The 19,197-nt window shown below is 45.1% G+C and overlaps 1 protein-coding gene across 3 annotated transcripts; it reads left to right on the top strand.

Annotated features, from left to right (window-relative positions):
* The first annotated feature begins 269 nt into the window (after positions 1-269).
* MINAR1 (membrane integral NOTCH2 associated receptor 1) lies at positions 270-18,653 on the top strand. Of its 3 annotated transcripts, none has more exons than XM_064668980.1 (4): positions 270-387; positions 7,024-9,379; positions 10,799-11,053; positions 14,815-18,653. In XM_064668980.1, the coding sequence occupies exons 2-4, from the start codon at positions 7,070-7,072 to the stop codon at positions 15,010-15,012; spliced, it is 2,763 nt and encodes a 920-aa protein (XP_064525050.1). In that variant the 5' UTR covers positions 270-387; positions 7,024-7,069; the 3' UTR covers positions 15,013-18,653. The 3 variants fall into 3 exon arrangements, with proteins under 3 accessions (XP_064525050.1, XP_064525052.1, XP_064525051.1); XM_064668981.1 differs by having other exon boundaries at positions 309-398; XM_064668982.1 differs by lacking the exon at positions 14,815-18,653 and having other exon boundaries at positions 10,759-10,939.
* The last annotated feature ends 544 nt before the right edge of the window (positions 18,654-19,197 follow it).

Genomic DNA, 19,197 nt, shown 5'->3' with positions numbered 1-19,197 from the left:
AACGCCCCTCCCGGCCCCCGCCGCGCCCCGTCCCTGCGGGCCCGGGACCGGCGCTGCCGCAGCGCCCGGGGCTGGTCGGGGCAGCCCCGCCGCGGCTGCGGGCGCGGGGGGCGGTGCGGGGAGGATCGGCCAGTGCAGCCCCCTCCCTCCCTCTCTCCCGTCTCCCCTCCTTCTCTTCGCTCTCTCCTCCCCTCCCTCCCCTCGGTCCCTCCTCCCATGCCAACCTGCTGCCGCCTTTGTCAGCGCAGCCCGGCGCTATGGCATCCTGCCGGGGCTTCAGGCTCGGGCTCTTCCTCCTCCTCCTCCTGGCCGGGAAGCGGCTGCTGCAGCGGCAGAGCCAACCGTGACGGCCGCGCTGCCCCGGCCAGAAGCAGGCGGAGCCCCCAGGTGAGCCCCAGGTGAGGGAGGGGTGGGCTGGCAGAAAGGGGTGGTGAGGACAAGCGCCCCCCGCTCCCCAGCGCCAGGGATGCTCTGGGCACCAGGGGTGCTGGGAAGCGGGTTCAGCACCGGCTCCCCCCTGCCGGGCTGGGAGAAGGAGGGGTAAGTGCAGACAAGAGACCTCTCGCAGCCCCTGTGGTCCCCACCGGTGCCCCAGGTACCACCTCTTTGTCAGGCTCCCCGGGAAAGGGGGGACTCCAAAATCTTAAAACTCTATCTGTGACTTTGGCAGCTCCCCTTCAGTCCAACACAACTGGACCTGCCCGAGGGCAGCTGGAGGGGAGCAAGTGGGTGACCACTGGGCTGGGCCCCGGGGCCCCCAAGCCCCAAGCAGGAAGCCTGGAGGAATGGGGAGCGCCAGAGATGGGAAGCTGGAACCACCAGGGCGAGGGAGCAGTCAGGTCCAGAGTGACAGTGAGGTTGTTATAGGTTTGCTATGCAAAAATCCAGGTTGCCCACAAATGGGGTAAATTGCTCACATTTAATTCAATTAGAGCTTTTTGTGTCTGTCAGTGTTTGCAATGGTGTCTCCTTATGCAGAAATTTCCGGGAAAAATGTGACTTGGATGTGGTCTAATAATGTATTGGGAGGACAGTATTTGTGTGTCTGTATGGGCCAAGAGTTGGCAAAGAATAACCAAGAGTGTATGATGCAGTAATAATTCAAGTAATTTATTGCACAGTTTTAGAATGATTGTTTGCACTTTTCCAGATCATAGAAATACCTTAACCTGGATTGCATAACTGAACCATGCAAATAATCAGCTTAATGTTACTGTGCAAGAAAAATCAATGACAAACCTGGTTTGACTTGAGCCCTCATACGTCTGTGACGGTTCGGTGCCTTTACCCACAAGTTCCCCGTTAATTTATGCACTCAGATCTTTTAAAAACTGCTGAATTCTGGGCAGCTGGGTTGGCTGAAGTGTTGTGCAGAGTCCTTTAACAGCAGAGCCTGCCTCTGTTAAGGAGCTGGGTTTGTAAAGCGCGGTTTTCTAGGGCTCATTCACACAAGATAAGAGCCAGAAAATAGCAACTTCTTCCAGCGCTAGTCCCAGCGCCTCCCCGGTGAACCGCGGTGAGGTTGGCGGTGGGATGCTCGGGAGTGTGCAAAGCGAGCGTCGTTCCTGTGCAGAACAGCAGCGAGCCACTGGCGAGAGCGGGTGCACCAGCACCATTGAGCTCCCAGGCTGCAGGCGTTCGTTCCCTTCGGTTCTGAAGGAGTGAATAAAACCCACATCAGCAAGGCAGGGAGCCAGAAGCAACTCCTACCTGCCCCAGGGACCGGAGCCCACCCTGCTCCTGCACGGAGCGGTCCGGAGGAGCCAACCTCTGTCAGGCTCTTCGGGAGGACTTTGCAATGAAAGGTGGAGAGAAACAATTGCCATCGCGCGGCCAGGGCCCTGAAGTGCGCTTTTTAGTTTTCTTTTTAATGAGCGGTAGAAGGCTGGAGGGGGGAGGAGGAGGAGGAATAAGGTGTGCGGAGACGGGCATTGTTTCCCTGAGTGCTGGCTCCCGTGTGTGTGCACGATGGAAGCCAGATGGGGCTCGAGGTTCCTTCATCAGAAATTTCTTAATGTTTTGACAGAGAAATGGATTCACGAATATGGGAGAAAACAAAAACTGAATTCCATCTCAGTGGGTTGTATGTTTCATGCGAGGCGAGCGTTGCCTGCCTTGTTTTATAGTATCTGGTGTTGGGAAGACAGGCTGAATGATTTATGAGCTCAAGTTAATAGTAAAACAGCATATCACAGGCTCTGTATTAATGTTCTCCTGTGCTGAAGTAGCTGGCTCTTTCTGAGGGAATTTATGCGAGGATCGCTCGCTCTGTCTGCCATCACCGTAATGGCATTCTGGGGTGGCCCGTTAGTCACCGTGGGGGGAAGCAAAACAAGGATGCTTCTTCCCTCTCGGCTAGCAAATCAAAGGGAGAGGGGAAATGATGACTCTAGCAGTCACATCTGTGTATTAGCTGCACCTGCTGTGGATATTGGGAAATGGGGAGAGCAAATGTCAGAGGCACAAAGAACAGGGAAGGAAATGAAGGAGGAAATAAGAGAGGAAGATAATGTGGTCTGTCTGCCAGTGGCCGTGATTCAGACTCGTGCAAGGCACCTTGGCACCTTGCAGCTGCTCAGGGAAGTCGAGTGGTGGGACTTTATCTTGAATCCTGTGCTGGGGTTTGTCTGCCCCACTGTGCACTGCCCTTAGCCCATTTGATGGGGCAGGATTTGGGCTGAAGGTGTCATGGGGAAAGCAGCCAGGGCAACTGGGGAGCAGTACCAATTTCATGAATTCCTGTGGGTGGTGAATTCATAGGGTAGCCAGGAGGTGAGGGGACCACTCCCCCCCCCCAGTACTGATTTGGGAGGCAGTGAGAAGAAAAAGTGCATTCTGGCTTTTCTACAGGGAAGCAAGCTGCATGAAAGAGTCTGCAGGTTCCCCTGGTCTGGAGAACCACAGGGGAGAGGTTTTACAGAGGCTTGATTCCTAAAGACACCAGAAAATAGAACAGTATATTCCCTTTGTGCAGCAGAAAGCTCCACTGGGGATGGAGGTTGCAATCGTAATATTCTTGGACTTCTCCAGAGGCTGAAGATAGTGGGTTAATGGTAAGATGAGAGCTCAGTTCATTGCTCTTGGTGCAGGGCAAAAAGACATTGATTTGTGGTAAGTCTGGAGCTCATCTGTGTGCAAGGAGAGTCAGACCCCATCGACTGGCCATGCAATATGATGCTGTACAAGTCCATGCTGGGATATAATTGTGCTATTAGAGCAGCAAATGTCGAATATTGAGAAGCTGAGTCAAAGTAACCCTCCCAGTGTTAATATAACAAAACCATTAAGGATGAAATGTTAAGTGGCTCCTTTGGTCAGAGATGGTCTTGCTGAAGATAAATAAGCTAGATCCTGTCCCTGTGTCTGGTTAGCTCCATGTCTCTGGAGACCAAAGTCAGTTTGAGGGGGATGTTGGAGGCTGTGTGTAGCTGCTGGTAGTGAGGGTAAGGCACAAGGACCTTGGTGGAATTGAGGCCATCTGAGGAGACCCTGTGCTGCTGCTCTTGCTGAGGGTGCTTTCATTCACCTAGCTGCTTTTGACTGATTCGTGACCCTGTACCCTCCTTAAAAGATCTTTCTGTGCTTATTTCAGAGCTCTGCATTTATGTGCTACGTCCAGGTCTATTCTGGTCCTGCTTTGAGAGATAATGAATGAATGTGGACATAACAGCTGAGACGGTGCATGGCCAAGTGCTTGGCACCTGGGATGTGGCAGCTCCTGGGGTGACTTGCCAAGAGGCACCTGTCTCTGTCGCAGGCTGTTAGGAGACTTGACAAGAGACAGAGGAGCTTAATGTGCCACAAAAAATTTTGGCATGAGGTTTTTACATCCCTGGCCCAGGAAACAAGATTTCAAGGCCCTTATATATTATCCTTATGGAGTGGTACATCCTATTCTTCACAGCCTGAATCTGTTGATGATTCTCCACTAGCAATGTTTATGACGCTCTGGCACAAGGGAGCACCCATTTCCATTCACAGGCTGAAGCCCAGAGGTACCTTTCACACCTAAAGATCTCTCACACCAGAAAGCTGTTTGTGAAAAGCCAAGGGTTGAAGAGGAAATTATTCCAACTCCTAGCTAGCTTTCTTTCTGATTTTGCAACCTGCCTTTTCATTTCCCACTTCCTGTAGCTGAGGCGCAGTTCAGCGAACTGGCCGAATTCCCACCTCAGAATGTTCAGCTCTCTCCTGGTCACCTCTGTCTCAAAGCCTGTGTCACCTCCCTGTATTCTCACTTCTTTATAGCTGACTGCCACCTCCCAGGCTTCAGTCTGGGAGCACAGGATCTGAACTGAGCTAAGCCAGGTCTAGCAGAGCTCTTCTGCTTGGGATCTGTGCTTCACATCTGCTTGGGTGTGGGCTGGGGTCCTCAATCAAAGGCTCCTTGTTGGTGCTAAATAAAAACAGTGTGAGGCTGGGGGTATGCAGAAGGGCTTTCACTCAACTTAATGAATATGTCAGCATTCAGCAGCTTTGAAAATCAGGCTGCACCTAAGTTTTACCAGATGCATAGAGTTTAGAAACCTGAATTGAAGTTAAAACCTCTGATGCTAAGAATGCCATGGTACAAAGCAAAAAAATTCAAGAAACTGTACCCAGAATATCCTCACTGGGATGAGAGAGTAAACACATAAGGGTGGGGAACAAAATGGTTTGACAGTTTACAAAAATACATTATCACAAATTGGCTACTTGTGTGTTTTTGCAGGAGTGTGAAGGAGGAGAAGGCAGGGTGCTGGCAGGCCAGTGCAGGGAGCTAGAGTGTGCATCAGGCTCTGAAAATGCACATCCAGGTGAGGGTTTTTGCAAGAAGCTGTGAAGTTACAAACGAGAGGAGACAGTTGCTTTTGCTGGTATTCAGCCTGGAGATGACAAAAAGACATATTTTCACTCTTGTCCTAGGTGGCAGATTTATAACATGCAGAAAATTGACTTGTGATGCCAGTCTCCTGGCAGCTGGGAATGTCTCTGAGTCCCACATGTGAAGTTTACTCTGTGAGGGATTGGTGGCCTTGGTGGCACGTAGCATGATTTGGACCTTGGAAGCATCATTGTCTAATGGTGACACATCAGAGAACTACAAAGGCAGGCTGTGGAAAAGGCTGTGCCTTGGAGCACACACTACTCATAGAGAGAAAAGGGATACAACCACCCTCCTTCAGCCTTTAGCATTACTTTTTGGAGCTGAGCACAGAACAGTAAAACGTTTTTTTGTCTTTTGTCAGCTGGCAGGAGAGTTGTGCTGCTATGCATAATACAGGAGCTTTAAAAGCAAAGATGCATGCAGCAGAGGTGTTGGAAAATCCCTGTAGCCATTGATTTCCAAGAGTCATGTTTACAATCACAGAAACACATTTAGGTTGCTGCTGTTCAGCTTCTGATCACATGGAGTAGAAAGATGCCTCTTAAATAAACATCCAAGTCTGTATGGAGACTTGTTTCATGCTCTTATGGGCAACTGGGTGGTCTCTCTGGAAGATACTACTGTGGTGTTTGCTGTGAAAGTTGAAGTACTCTGGCTTCTGACACTGATAGTGATTGCCAGTATGTAATGTGAGGGCAAGATGAAAGGCTACAAGAGACAAAACAGAAAAAGGACCCCTGTATTCCTGGAGCGGTGCTCAGGAGTCCTGAGGTTTTTGGCTGAGAGGTGACTTTTTAAATGAGTAATAATAAACCTTGAAAGGTTGACTTCTGTGCTTTGCCATTTGGGTGGATATTCTGCACTCGATAGAGATGGAGAGGCTAATTCCAGGTGTCATCTAAGGGTGGGAGTAAATGGGAGAATATACCATACCTTTTGGGGAAGGGAAAATATTTTTGTCATTCCTATCAGTAAGAATAACAGACTGAGTGACCAAACATATTAATTGGCAGACTGCATCATCCCATGCTCTGTCTTTTCTAGTACCCAACTGCAGAGACACCGACAAGGATATTCACAATAGACAGATGAAAAATTATCACCATCCTTTCCTAATCCATAATAGCTATAGGTTGGTTTCAACTCTGAAAGTGCAGAGGTTTATATCCTTCCCAAGATGTTTGCTGGTGTTAGCTGTGCTTGTCCAAGCTATTCCTATTATCCACATAAATGTGCAGCTTTTGCTCTCCACCTCTGCCCTGTCATTTTGGGATGGTGAATGGAGATGCACTCTCAGGTTTCTCTGGGAGCACATTGCTGAAGAGGATGTTCTCTGTTCTTGCTATTTCTCAGTCTTCAAATCCACCCAGATCGGCAGCCAGCCCTCTAGCATCTGCTGGATTGGTTTCAAGGTTCAGTGGGATTTTTTTTTTGTTTAACTCTTTCTGTTCCTTGCTAAATTTTGCACTTTAGAGCTGAAGTTGGGGCTCACACAGACTTTTCATGTGGGACCTGGCAACTTTTCCATTCCTGAATCATAACTTTGGAAAAAGTACTTCTGGGAAAAAATGTCAAGGTATCTGAAGGAGATAATGCATAGTGGAGGAGAAAATAATGATTTAAAATAATCAAGATGGTAATTACATGCTCAGATAACTTCTAAACATGTCAGAAGTTTATTGTCAGAAAATCTTCCCGAGAGCCATTTGCATTCAGATATAAAAACAGCTGGGGTTGTCATGGTGCAGTAGATCACCTCTGGTTAGGCCAGGGCTAGAACTATTGCCAAGCAATTTGATGTCTGTGCTTTGAACCTCTCACACGTTGGTAAGAAATTCTGTGAAAGCCCCGTAGCAAGCAGGTTGGGATTGTCTATCTGCCCTTAGTTCAGCCCCTCCAAAACTTCTGCTGTTTATTCACTTAGTTGCTTTAGTAAGTATGGACATAAATGAGCCTCCTTGGATAAAACCCTGACTCCATTTGAGTATTGATTTCATTGATGCAAGGATTACAGCCTGGAGTTTGGAACAAGAGGATGGGTTATAAAAGCAAGCCCTGGACTGCATGGCTAGGGAGCCAGGCCCCATCTGGGGCTGAGTTACAAGGTCCTGGGTATTATCTGTGAGTGACTTACAATCTTTTTTGTGTTGCTGTAGAAGTGGAACGCAGTTTCCAGGCTAAACAACAAAATACGCGTAAGCCATGGAGTCCAACCAGGAATCCTCACTCTTCCTGGTGAAGATACTGGAGGAGCTGGACACAAAGCAGAATACTGTTTCTTACCAGGATCTCTGCAAGTCCCTGTGTGCAAGGTTTGATTTATCCCAGTTGGCTAAGCTCAGAAGTGTGCTGTTTTACACTGCTTGCCTGGATCCTAATTTCCCAGCGACTTTGTTCAAAGACAAAATGAGATGCACTGTAAACAATCAGCAATCAAAGAAAATCATGGTTGCAGCAGATATAGTAACAATATTCAACCTCATACAAATGAACGGGGGAGTGGCCAAGGAGAAGCTTCCAGTTGCAAGGCATAAAGTGAAGAAGAAAGAGTCCTTTGAGTCCTGTAGGTCTGACACAGAAATCTGCAATATGGCAGACTGTGTGCCCGACTGCATGCCCAACTGCGAGCTGAACGACCAGGAGTTCAGCCGGGGCTTTCCAGTCAGAAGGTCTTCAAAATGCAGAAAGATGGACTGCAAAGACTGCCAGCAGTTTGTCCCCTCATCAGAACCCAACTTTTTGCTTGGCGTTAGTAAGGACATGAAGGGCCGGGCTGCCTCTCTGGACAGGCTGCAGGCACTGGCGTCCTACTCCATCGCCACTTCCCCACCATGTGAGATGCAGAGTACATATTTCCCCATGAACATTGAAAATGAATCTATTTCAGACCAGGATTCCTTGCCTATAAGTGCAGGCATAAAGGAAACTTTCATTTCAAATGATGAGCCTTTCATGATGCAGTCGTGTGTCCAGAAAAGAAATATATTCAAAGAAGATTTTCATAATCTGATTACAATATCTCCCAACTTAATACCATCCAACAAAACGCCAGAAGATGGACACAGAGAGCCTCAAAACAGGAAAGAAAGCTCTAAGCAGACTTTCTTTAACCACAGCTTTGAAATGCCATACAGCAACCAGTACCTGAATCCAGTTTATTCTCCTATGCCAGACAAAAGGCGAGTGAAGCATGAAAGTTTAGATGATCTTCAAGCTTCAACATATTTTGGCCCAACTACTGTTCTTGGACCCCAGGACACCAAAAAGTGGACTGGAAAGCCAACCAAGCAGACTGCCTGGCCAGCTAAAAGCTGGAGTTTAAATACTGAGGAGGTCCCTGACTTTGAACGATCATTTTTTAATAGGAAACAGTCTGAAGAGAAACCACGATACCAGGCTTCCAGCAACCCATCTCCAAACTTTCCTTCAGTTGACAGACATCAGTCCTACCTAAATGCGAAGGATCAGCAACCAATTATGCAGGCAAACTACGCTGTGAAACCCAATGGGCATAAACCCAAGGAGATTCCTTCCATTCTAGATGTGGAGAAACATGAGCCAGTCAAAAAGTTTAAGGATAAAAGCATTAATTGTACTTCTGTCCAGATCTTAAGCATTGACAGGACCATGAGTGTTGGGACACAAACGGAGCAGCAAGTTCTGGACCACAAGAAATGCAAGGATTTGTGTGCAGCTGGCCAAGCCAAGTACAGTGAACGGCACTCTCTTAAGCAGTCAGATGATGACTCTGAAATTGTGAGTGATGACATCAGTGACATTTTCCGGTTTTTGGATGACATGAGTATCAGCGGCTCCACGGGAGTGATGCAGTCTTCATGCTACAACAGCACTGGTTCCTTGTCTCAGGTGCATAAATCAGACTGTGAGAGCTCACCTGAGCACAATTTGACTAAGATCTCCAATGGGAGTGCCTGTAACAAATTGGATAAAGTGGTCCGGGCAGACATCAGTAACACAGATGATGAACTGAAAACGAGTGTCTGCAAATTGGTCCTGAGGATTGGCGAAATAGAGAAGAAACTGGAATCTCTCTCAGGTGTCCGAGAAGAAATCTCTCAAGTCCTGGGAAAATTAAGCAAGCTGGATCAAAAAATCCAGCAGCCAGAGAAGGTCAGTGTACAAATAGATCTCAATTCTTTGACAAGTGATGCCGCGTCAGATGAGAGTAACTCCCCGCAGATATTTCAGTGCCACAATACTCCTCATGGAGGCAAACTGGAGAACAATCCAGAATGGTGCTGTTCAGATGCCAGTGGAAGTAATAGTGAGAGTCTTCGAGTAAAAGCCTTAAAAAAAAGTTTGTTTACTAGGAGGTCATCGAGATCCTTAACAGAAGAAAACAGTGCAACCGAATCCAAAATAGCAAGTATTTCAAACTCTCCCCGAGACTGGAGAGCTATTACTTACACCAACAAAGTTGGCATTACGGAGGAGGAAATGAAAGAGAGAGATGGAGGAGAAAATAAGGATTGGCACAGGAAACCTAAAGAGGTAATTTCAACTTTAACTCGCATAATAAGCACTTAAAAAAAATCTAGTTATGAATGTGTTCCATAGTCATCACAAGCCTTGGGGTGTGACAATACTTTGCCCTGCCATGTTTTGTCTGTCTTTATTGTTACCATAACTGAGTGATTTTACACCTATATGTACTTGTTGGCAGCTGCAAAATGATCAAGTTGCTCCTTAAAAGCTTTGTTTTTTTGGAAAGGGAAGGGGGTAATGTGGGTGACATGTGTGGAGGATGATGGTATTCTTCATCATCAGTGGCAATATAAGAGGCCTGATAATTATCTTGGTGAAAAGGGTGTGGGGAAAATTGATGTTCTCTAGTGGTTGTTTTAGAAGGGATATTTTGAAATTGAATTGTGATGGCTTTTGTCAGAGGAGTATGTACATATTTAAAAGCCAACAAAATGGTTTCATGAATTCAAATCCCTCAAGAAAAGAATGTTTGTGTGCTGTGAGATGCTCATTGTAGTTATGTTCTCTCTGTCTGACTTTGACGGTCATTTAAATGAATCTTAAGCCTTCCCTTGTGGAACTGCAGCATAGCCGTGGTTTTGGTCTTGTTGGTCAGAAAAACTCTGCCCATCCTCCCTACAGATGCCCACTGCCCACTGCCCCTGTGCTTGTTCCTGTTTCATGAACAGTGAGGAAGGTTGGGGGTCCTGCAGCACCCTTGTCATTTGGGACCACACGATGGGCATACTGTACCTCCTTATGATGGAAAATGAGGGCAGAGAAGGGTTGAGGGTTGAGAAGGGAGAGGAAGAGGTTTGATGGAAATAAGTGCAGTGAGGTGAACAAGAAACCATAAACCATGGGCTCTTACTAGACTGCAGAAGGGAAAGGTTACCCTTAGTAAGCCCAAACCCTGGGTTTTCTGTACATTGCTCTTCTCAGGATGTCATTTGGTTTCGAAAGTCCCTTCCTCACTCCTGCAGTGGTCTGTGGCTGACACTGGATGGTACCATGGATGGTGCAGTGTCAAGGGTGTGCTAGCTGGGGCCCTCCCTAAGACTGCTTCATGTTAAGATTTGATCTGGAAACAGAAACCTGGAAGCCTGCATGTGTCTCACAGCCTTTGCAGATCAGCTTGGCTTCTCTGGATGTCAGGGCCATTTTCAGAATAGTTTTATGATCTGTAAACCGTATAAACCCTAAATTTCCTCTTCTGCATCAGCATTGTGTTCATATTATACCAAATGTGGAATTATGTCTGTAAAATACCACTTGGTCTGGTTGTGAGAAGAAGGTGGGCAAATGGATTAAGGCCATCCAAAACCTTTATCCTAGCTGGTAATTTTTTTATCATGTGGTGATTCTGAAAGGAATATCTCTGTCCTTTGTGTTTAACTCCCTCATAGTCCTGTTTTTTCTCTCAAATTCTTTTGAACCCTATTGCAGGCAGACAGGCAATACGAAATCCCACAGCCACATAGACTCTCTAAACAACCAAAAGATGCTTTCTTGATTGAGCAAGTCTTTAGTCCTCATCCCTACCCTGCATCACTCAAGTCACACATGAAAAGCAACCCCCTGTACACAGACATGAGGCTGACGGAGCTGGCTGAAGTGAAACGTGCCCAGCCATCATGGACCATAGAGGAATACACGAGGAATTCGGGGGATAAAGGCAAGATTGCAGCGTTGGATCTGCAAGTGAGTCCCATTTGTTTGATTTGAATAGCTTGATTGCAAATGGATGTTGCCACAACATGCATCTAAGAAGGGATTTGGATAGCTCAGGAAGGAGCTATGCAGTGTTGAGCCTCTAATCGTGCTGATCCCTATCCGTCCTGGCCAGGGACAATGAAGAATGTGGATGTTTCATTGCAGAATGGTGATCCTTGACAGGTTGATGCTCCCAGCTAAGTCTGCAGTGGAGAGATCTCTGCTAAGCCACTGTGGTTTTAGTAGGTCTAAAGAAGAGTTGGGGTATAAAGGACCGTGGAGGTGATTTGGCCCCTAACTGCAGCAAGGCAGAGTGGTGCAGAAACTGGAATCACTGCTTTTTCTTCTTTGTTCTGTCTGAATTATTCACAGAAAATTGAGGGTTTTTTTCATTTTACTAGGAATATGAGATATAAAATGCTTGTAGAAGATGTTCAGTACTATGACTAGTTTTGAAACGCGTCACCATTGCAGCTTTGAAGTGGCTGTTGGAAACCAGCCAGTCAACTAAAGCATTGTTTGCATTTTGGTTCAGCTTGTAAGTGTGCAGAATCTTGTGCAACAAGCACAGCAGAGCAACTTACTGGGAGACAAACTCAAATTTTGGATTCAAATTTTCCCAAACTGTTTTATATTTGAAATCATGAACCTGATATAAAATGAGCACCCACACTGGATACCCTGTCTAGCCTAATAAACACAAGACCTCTTCTAGAAAGGAAGGTATCAGAGCACAGGTTTAAAGAGGAAGCCTGAGGAATGACATCCAAATATGTAAAGACCAAATAAATGTTGCATTATTTTGACAGTAGAATGTAGAACCAGTGGGGAATCTGGTGCTGACCTCAGACATTTTGGGCTCCTTGCACGTGTGTGCATGTCCCAGAGCAGAGCAGGCTGCCTCAGTTAGCTACAGGCTTGACAGCAGTTGGGGTGCACTGACCTACAGCTCAGGGTGTGTCAGTCCTGCAGTCGTTCTGTGTCCAGCAGTCTGTGGGGTGCAGCCACCCTCAGGGAGGGAGCCTGCTTGTCTCCACAGCTTGTCTGCCAGCAAAAGTGGCGTGCAAGAGCCTTAGACTTGCTGCTCCATGCCAGCTCTCAATGGCTCAGTGCTGAGGTACCTAACCCAACTCCAAACCCATCAGACTAAGCCCTAGGAAAGCATCAGGATACTGTGAGAAAGATTTGGATAGACAAAGTCTCAGGACCCATGCCGTGCCTCAGGACCTCTAGTTGGCTGGTTTGGAGTTAAAACCATTACCCACACAGTGCTGTAGTGCAACTCCTATGAGTGTTTGTGCAGAAATTTCTGCCCAAAAAATTCGCCTTCTCGCTCAGCTCATGCAAACTTCCCTGTCCTCACCAGCCCCTGCTCCTTGCTGTGGTTAAAGTGCCCTTGGAGAGAAACCAAGCATCACAGGGACCAGGCTGCATCTTGCCTCAGCTGCCTGCTGCTTTTTGGGTCTTAAAAGCTTTAGAGGGCTTATTAAATTCCTAACCCTGGTATTGCACGCTGCTTGCTAGAGTAGGAGTAGGCTGGCAGAAGTTCCTCTGCAGCAGACAGTCACAAAGCATCCCTTACCTGCTGCACGAGGCAGTAAGGGAGGTGATATCTGGGAGCAAAGCTCCCTTGGGAGAAATGTTTTCCATCTGCTCCTCGTAGGGCTGTTTCGTTCTGTGTGAGCAGCCCTGCATGACTATGAGCAAACCAGAGAAAGCTGCTTATTGCCATCATTTATCTTTAGGATAAAGGTGATAGAACTTTACTGGTTTGATTCTCTCCCTCCAAAGAGACTGTCAGAATTGCATCTACCCCGCAAAGCCCATGTCTAGACTTTGTAATAGAGCTTACTGGCAAACTTAAAAAATAGACACAGACTGATGAGTGGGTTTTTTTCCCAGTGATTAAGTTTATTAGAACTGAAAGTAAATACATTATGCCTTAATGAACATTCCTACATCTGGCAATGAAATGGGAAAGGAAGCTGATTAACAGTAATGGGCCTTTTTAATAATGCACCTTCCTTCTGAAGCAGTTAAAAGGTCAATGCCAAGGCAGAGGGGTCCAAAACTGCAATTTCCTTGAAGCATAGTATGGCTATTTTTGGGAGTTTTCTACCTTTGTTTACTTAAAATTTCTCCTGGAGCTTGACAGTCTGCTGGGTTTTTCTCCTAAAAAAGAAATTGCAAAACTAGTCAGGCCAAAGCTTGTCCCAGGTGTGGGCTCTGTGTGAGATTCATTGCTTTGCTCTGTGTATGATGATCCACTGGGATGAAACAGTGTCAGGCTGTTTTCTCATGCCTTCAGAGATGAGATTGCTGATTTTTTTCAGAAGGCTGGAACAGGTCATTCAGACCCCAAATGGTGCAATCCCAGATGTGGCTGATGGTCTCTCAGCATACTAACACTGTCATAGCGGCCTCCATTAAACGATAATAAAACCATTGCTCAGTTTTCGTTGTTTATTTCTGGGGTAGCTACAAAATCACTTCTTGTACTAGTTCTGTACATAAAGCAAACACTGCTATCAGGCAAAGCAAAGTTTCAGCCAGTAGCTCATGGCCACAAAAATCTGAATTAGTCAATTAAAGGCTTACTCAAATCCCTCTCAAGTCAGCTGGAGTTTCTTTGCAGGGTCCAAAAAGCTTTGGATGAGGACTGTTACATGCACAGAAATGGTGTGTGTTAGGATATTCTCACTGTAACATTTTTATGTGGAATCTTTTTCATTTTTAAAAAAGAAATAGCCTTTTGGAACCCCAGACACAGGAGACAGCTTTGAGGAAATGCTGTCATTTTCCAGAATGTTCTTTTTGCTTTATTTCTTTCTTCTGGTAAGTGCAATATAATACCTAGTGTTTGAGTTTCCCCAATTTTCCCCCCATTTTCCTCTAACACAAAGGTTAAAGGGAAAAAACAAGCAAGGTGAAGATGCAAAGCTTGAAGAGCTCATAAATACTTAGGAATAAAAAACTAAAATAAATAAATAAATAATTCAGATGGAGACACTGATAAGTGCAGGCTGCCTTTCATTTTTGTGACCATTTGAGATTCCCTTCACTTTTTTTCTGTTTTTTTTTGTCAGCTGCATGGAATGGGAGGGCGAAGTCTTTGTGGAAACTCCCTTGGAATCCCACTCTGTGAGGTGCTCAGCACCCACTGCCTGTGGTTGAAGGGCTGGAATGAAGGGCTGGTATCCCTGGGCATTGCCATTCCAGAGGGGGTTCTGCAAATTACCCCTCCAGCAGGACTGGGTGCTGGATGGGGCTGGACAGTCACACCCTGCAAGCAAGTCATGGTAGCAAAATTAGGGTTATCTTTACAAAACATAGTGCATGAGGAGCATATGTTAAGAACCCTTCCCATCAGCTGAGCTTTAATAATTTACAAATTATTAACAGTAACAGGCCGGTACTTGCTGACATCTCTGCTGTCTAGCAGATTAAAGAGATTTTATTTAAATGCTATCCGAGATGACGAAGTTTCCGGCAAATCAGAGGTATGTGAGGGATTTTGCAGCAGAATCTTACTGTTGCAGGAGTTTATTTTTTGCAGTATTTTGTTACCACTTTTGTCAGCTTTGTGGAATTGGGACCAGGAGTTGAAGGGATGTGAGAAGTGGCAATAACCCACTTTATCCTGGCAGCAGATCCAGATGCAGTTGGGAGGCCTTCAGGAACATCTGCTTTGTTTATTTTATTAATGACAGATCCCAGACAATTAACAACTGTTTCCTTTTAATTTTTAGACTCAAGAATCTTTAAACCCAAACAACTTAGAATACTGGATGGAAGACATTTATACTCCTGGCTATGATTCCTTATTAAAACGGAAAGAAGCCGAGTTCAGAAGAGCAAAGGTTTGCAAGATCGCTGCCCTGATCACAGCAGCAGCTTGTACTGTTATTCTGGTCATTGTAGTTCCCATTTGCACAATGAAATCCTGAACCTGTGGACAGACCCGTGACTCCCAGCCACGTGTATCTCAGATAGCTCACGCTGTGTTTCAACTGGCTGATGGCAAAACTGTAAGGAATTTGCTAAGGAACAGTGTTCTGAGGATATACTGATGGAGAGTGCTGTAAATGAAGGCAAACTACAAAACAGATAGAGAGACATTTTTGGAAAAGTCTTATTTTAAATAACAGACTGTGTGGTGAAGTTAATGGGAACTTGGTTCAATTTTTATGCATTTTTAAAAGTGCAATATTTTTTTTCCTAAAGAAATGATATTATGTTTTACAGAATCAGAGACTGATGAGAATCCAGGCAAAAGAAGAAGGTTATCTGAGCTATGTTGCATTTAATGGAGGTGTGGGTATATGGAGGTAGCACTGTATAGAAGGGAATGTTCTATATGCATTACATCAGGGAGCTAGGAAAGTCTTAAAGCTCTCTACAATGTAGAAAACTCTGAATGTATTGTATTTATTTTATAATATTTATGTATTTCATGGTCATTTGATTGAAAGCAGACTGTGTAGCTGTGAACAGAGTTCATTCCTATGTTCAGATTAAAAAGGGCTCTTTGTATTTGGTCTTGCCCTAAGACCCACTCTATCATCACTGAGTACTTAGATAAGTGCAATGTGCTGCAGACCAAAAAGATTATGTTTTAAAGCAATCACAAGAGGTTTCAGTTGCTTCTGTTGAGTAACATTTGCATAGAGCTGGCAAGCTTGCCTTGCCAAAAGGGTATTCTTTACCTCTGCAGACAGTGAAATTGTCTCAATTTCACTCCTGCCAGCAAGCAAAGCTGGCAAATCAAAGCAACACTCTGTTAAAGTTCTTGGAAATGTAATCTGAACAGTTATAATTTTTTTCTCAAAGTCTTTGTGCCTTTTTTTAGACTGTAGATTAAATAGTACTGTTTTATTTTTTACTATTTTAAGCCCATAACATAATTCACAGCATAATGGGTACTAATGGAGGTTTTTTTCCCACAAACCTTCTATACAGTTCCGAGTGCTCCTCAAGCAGCAGGGCTGGTGGTTACTGAGCACTTATATTAAGGGCACAATTTTTCAGCATTAGTAGAAACTTGCTGTTGATGCAATGCATTTGGCATGGGGAGATCTTTTGCTTCCCTCTTGCTGATGTATTTAAGAATAATGGCTGACTCTACTGGACAGCAAGAAGTCTGTATCCCATTGGAAATGTCCATTTGATACTTTATCCCAAATGCAAATAGCAGGTTTGATGGAATTCTCAGGCTAGGACAGAAATTGCCTGTCATGGTTAGTGAAAGCAAATACCCAGACAGTATTACTCTTCTGTCAAGTATAGATGGGAGGGGGAAAAAAAAAGTATTTTCAGGAAATAATGTGAACTTGCTGGTCCTCTAAGGGAAAGGAAATTCTTTTAGTGAATGCTCTTTTTATGTAGGATAATTTGGTTTCTTCAGAAGCAGCCTCCCTACATGATGACACAGCAGCTAGGAGAGCTTCAGATGCTCCTTTCTCTGGCTCTCTGGGATGTGCTGCACTCACTGTTTGTTTCTGGCTGGTTTAAAAAAAGTATTGAGGAAAGGGTGTGTGGGAGGCAAAGGCTTTGTTGTGACTTTAGATGTGTGTCAGTTCTTTCCTGCAGCTGGAGAGCTGTTTATGCGCTGCTCGCGTGCTGTTTTATTTCGGGATAGGTGATCCCTGGGACTGTTGATCTGTCAGAAAAATAAGTGTAAGCACAGGGTCAGGTGTCCCATCAGCAGATAGAGAACAAGAGTAAGCCCCCAGACAACATCTGTGCCTGCCTGGCCTGAATCCTGACCCAAATTCTGTAGCTTCGGCCCATTCTTATTACCAAGATAATTTCTCTTTCCTCCCAGATGCTGCAGGATAGAGTCACAGCAGGGAGGGAGCAATTCACACTGTCTATTTTAGGCTGCCTTTGGTTATGGTATGATTCAGAATACCTGAGTACAGGAGCTCAGGATCCATATGTAGTAAATATAGACAGGTAGAGAAACCCCTGGGGACAGTTCAGAGCTGCCAGCAAGATATCTAATATTAGACATGTGAAAATGCTCTGGGGGACACTGCAGTTTACCTTATGCACAATTTAGGTTGATTGTATATATTAAAAAAACCTGTTCCTGGTTCCAGGTAATGTCATAAAGCCCTTTGACACCCCTCCTTGGCCAGTGACAGGAGCACGGGGTGCTGTTGGAAGGAGCAGCGTGGCCCCAGGGGGGATGGCAGACCCCCTTCTGCCCACATGGGTGGTGAAAGCCCCTGGGAGGGGCAGGATGAGAAGGGATGGACACTGGGCAGATCCCCTGCCTTCACCAACCCCTCTTGCACTAGGCACAAGTGGTCTGACCCTGCTGACCCCAGCCCCAAATCAGCAGCACTTTCTCTAGGGCATCCCAGCAATCTGATTTTAGAAAATATCTGACTATCTAAGGGGAGATATGAGAAAGATGCAGAAGATGTTGCTGATCACAGGTTTTGTCCATGCAGGGATTTTTCATTTGTCTGTGCAACTCATCCAGCTAGCACCAGATGAGTGTTTGCATAAGAGATACCCAGAATCCTGGGAAGGGTTTTGCAGGTTATGGAGCCGTGGGCGACATGAAGCTGGCCCAACCCAAGCACTCAGCATCCCAAGCATCCATGCTGCTCCTAATTTCCTGAGGTGCTTTTGCCCATCCTTACTTTGCACAAGCAGCCAGTGGCACCCACCTCCATTGGGGCAGTGGTTTCCTTACACACCAGACCATAGTTTGTCATGGATTCCCTCTTGGGGTTTGATTCGGCTCCTGCAGCCTCTGGGAACATTTCCATGGTACCAGGAGCCTGAGGGAAGCTGGGGGAGCCCAGTTCCCTGCCTCCTTGCTCTGCAAATACCTCTGTGAGCTGTTCTCCTCCACTCCCTGGCTGCCTCTGCAGGCAGCTGCTTGGCACCATGGGATGTGCATCCCTAGCCATTCCCAGTGGGGTTTGATCTGGCACAGAGCCCTTCTTAAAATAGGCATGGAGATGGAGTGATGGGATGCTGCTACTGGAGGAAAGCAGCTGGGGAAGGAGGGACCCTGTGGTTCTGAACAGAGTGTACAAACTGGGTGAAATCCTGACATATTAACCTGCAAGAATATTGTGATCAATCTTGTGAACCAGTTACCAACTAGAATACACTGTATACTATATGATAGACTTTTGTATAAAAAAAATTAAAGCTATAGGTACATTGTAATCCTTGGTGTGATTGAAAAAAGTGTCCTAGATTGTATTACTTAATTAAAATAATGATGAGCATATTGAACTGTTTTTCGTATTTATGCCTTATAAACTTGATATATTACACATGATAAAATGAAACTGCAAGAACTATAAGAAAAGATACTCCATTTTGGGGGCAAATCCCATTTGCTTTTTCTAAAAAAAGAGTCCTGCTTGAAATGAGCTTAATAAATCATGTGTGCAGAAGAGCAAGAGGAGGATATGTCCCCAAATGACTTTTTAGGATTTGTTTTTTTTAATGGGGCTTTGGTTAATGTACTATGTAATAATTTTATTTTATAATGTTACTGTACAATGTTGCCTTTTGGTTCATTTAAATATAACACCAAATAAACTTGAAAATTACAGCATCCTAAGTTTTAATGAAACAGTTATAATAATTTATTATTCCATTGCTTTTCCTCTTGTTTTTTTTTCCCAGGGACATCAAGATAGCCATGGGATGCAAGTGTCTCAGTGTTAGATAACTAAGCAGGCTATCTAGTTCTTGGCAGAATTGCTAATGGATTTCTCACTTGTGAAATAATAAGATGGCAGAAGATAATGAAAAACAAGTTTGTTTGGTTTCTTTTAAAAGCTCCTTTGCATCACATTGTCTGGGCTTCTGAGAGATTAGCTCCTGACACTAATCATAATACCTAATTTTATAGGTTATTTCACAACTGAGGTTTGCCATATCAACTGTTTTAACAAGGTCATGACTAATATTTTGGTATCTGTTTCACTTACATGTTTGTGCAACCACTGTCTCTTTTAAGTCAGTACCATGTGTAAGTATTTATAGTCACCTATGAACAGGCAACCAGTTTACTTAGGATGTCTGTATGAATTTAATTTGTTGCTTTTGACTTGTTAATTGCAAAATCTGGTTGTCTTAAAATGCCAAGTGTTGAA

The sequence above is a fragment of the Pseudopipra pipra genome, chromosome 12 (genome assembly GCF_036250125.1).
Source record: "Pseudopipra pipra isolate bDixPip1 chromosome 12, bDixPip1.hap1, whole genome shotgun sequence".
Taxonomy (NCBI): Eukaryota; Metazoa; Chordata; class Aves; order Passeriformes; family Pipridae; genus Pseudopipra; species Pseudopipra pipra.
This window is presented reverse-complemented; position numbering and strand designations above follow the sequence as displayed.

Excerpts from the sequence above, each read along its gene's own strand:
- MINAR1 (XM_064668980.1), top strand. The coding sequence starts at position 7,070 with ATGGAGTCCAACCAGGAATCCTCACTCTTCCTGGTGAAGATACTGGAG. Across the intron at positions 9,380-10,798 it reads GGCACAGGAAACCTAAAGAG|GCAGACAGGCAATACGAAAT; the intron begins GTAATTTCAACT and ends ACCCTATTGCAG. Across the intron at positions 11,054-14,814 it reads TTGCAGCGTTGGATCTGCAA|ACTCAAGAATCTTTAAACCC; the intron begins GTGAGTCCCATT and ends TTTAATTTTTAG.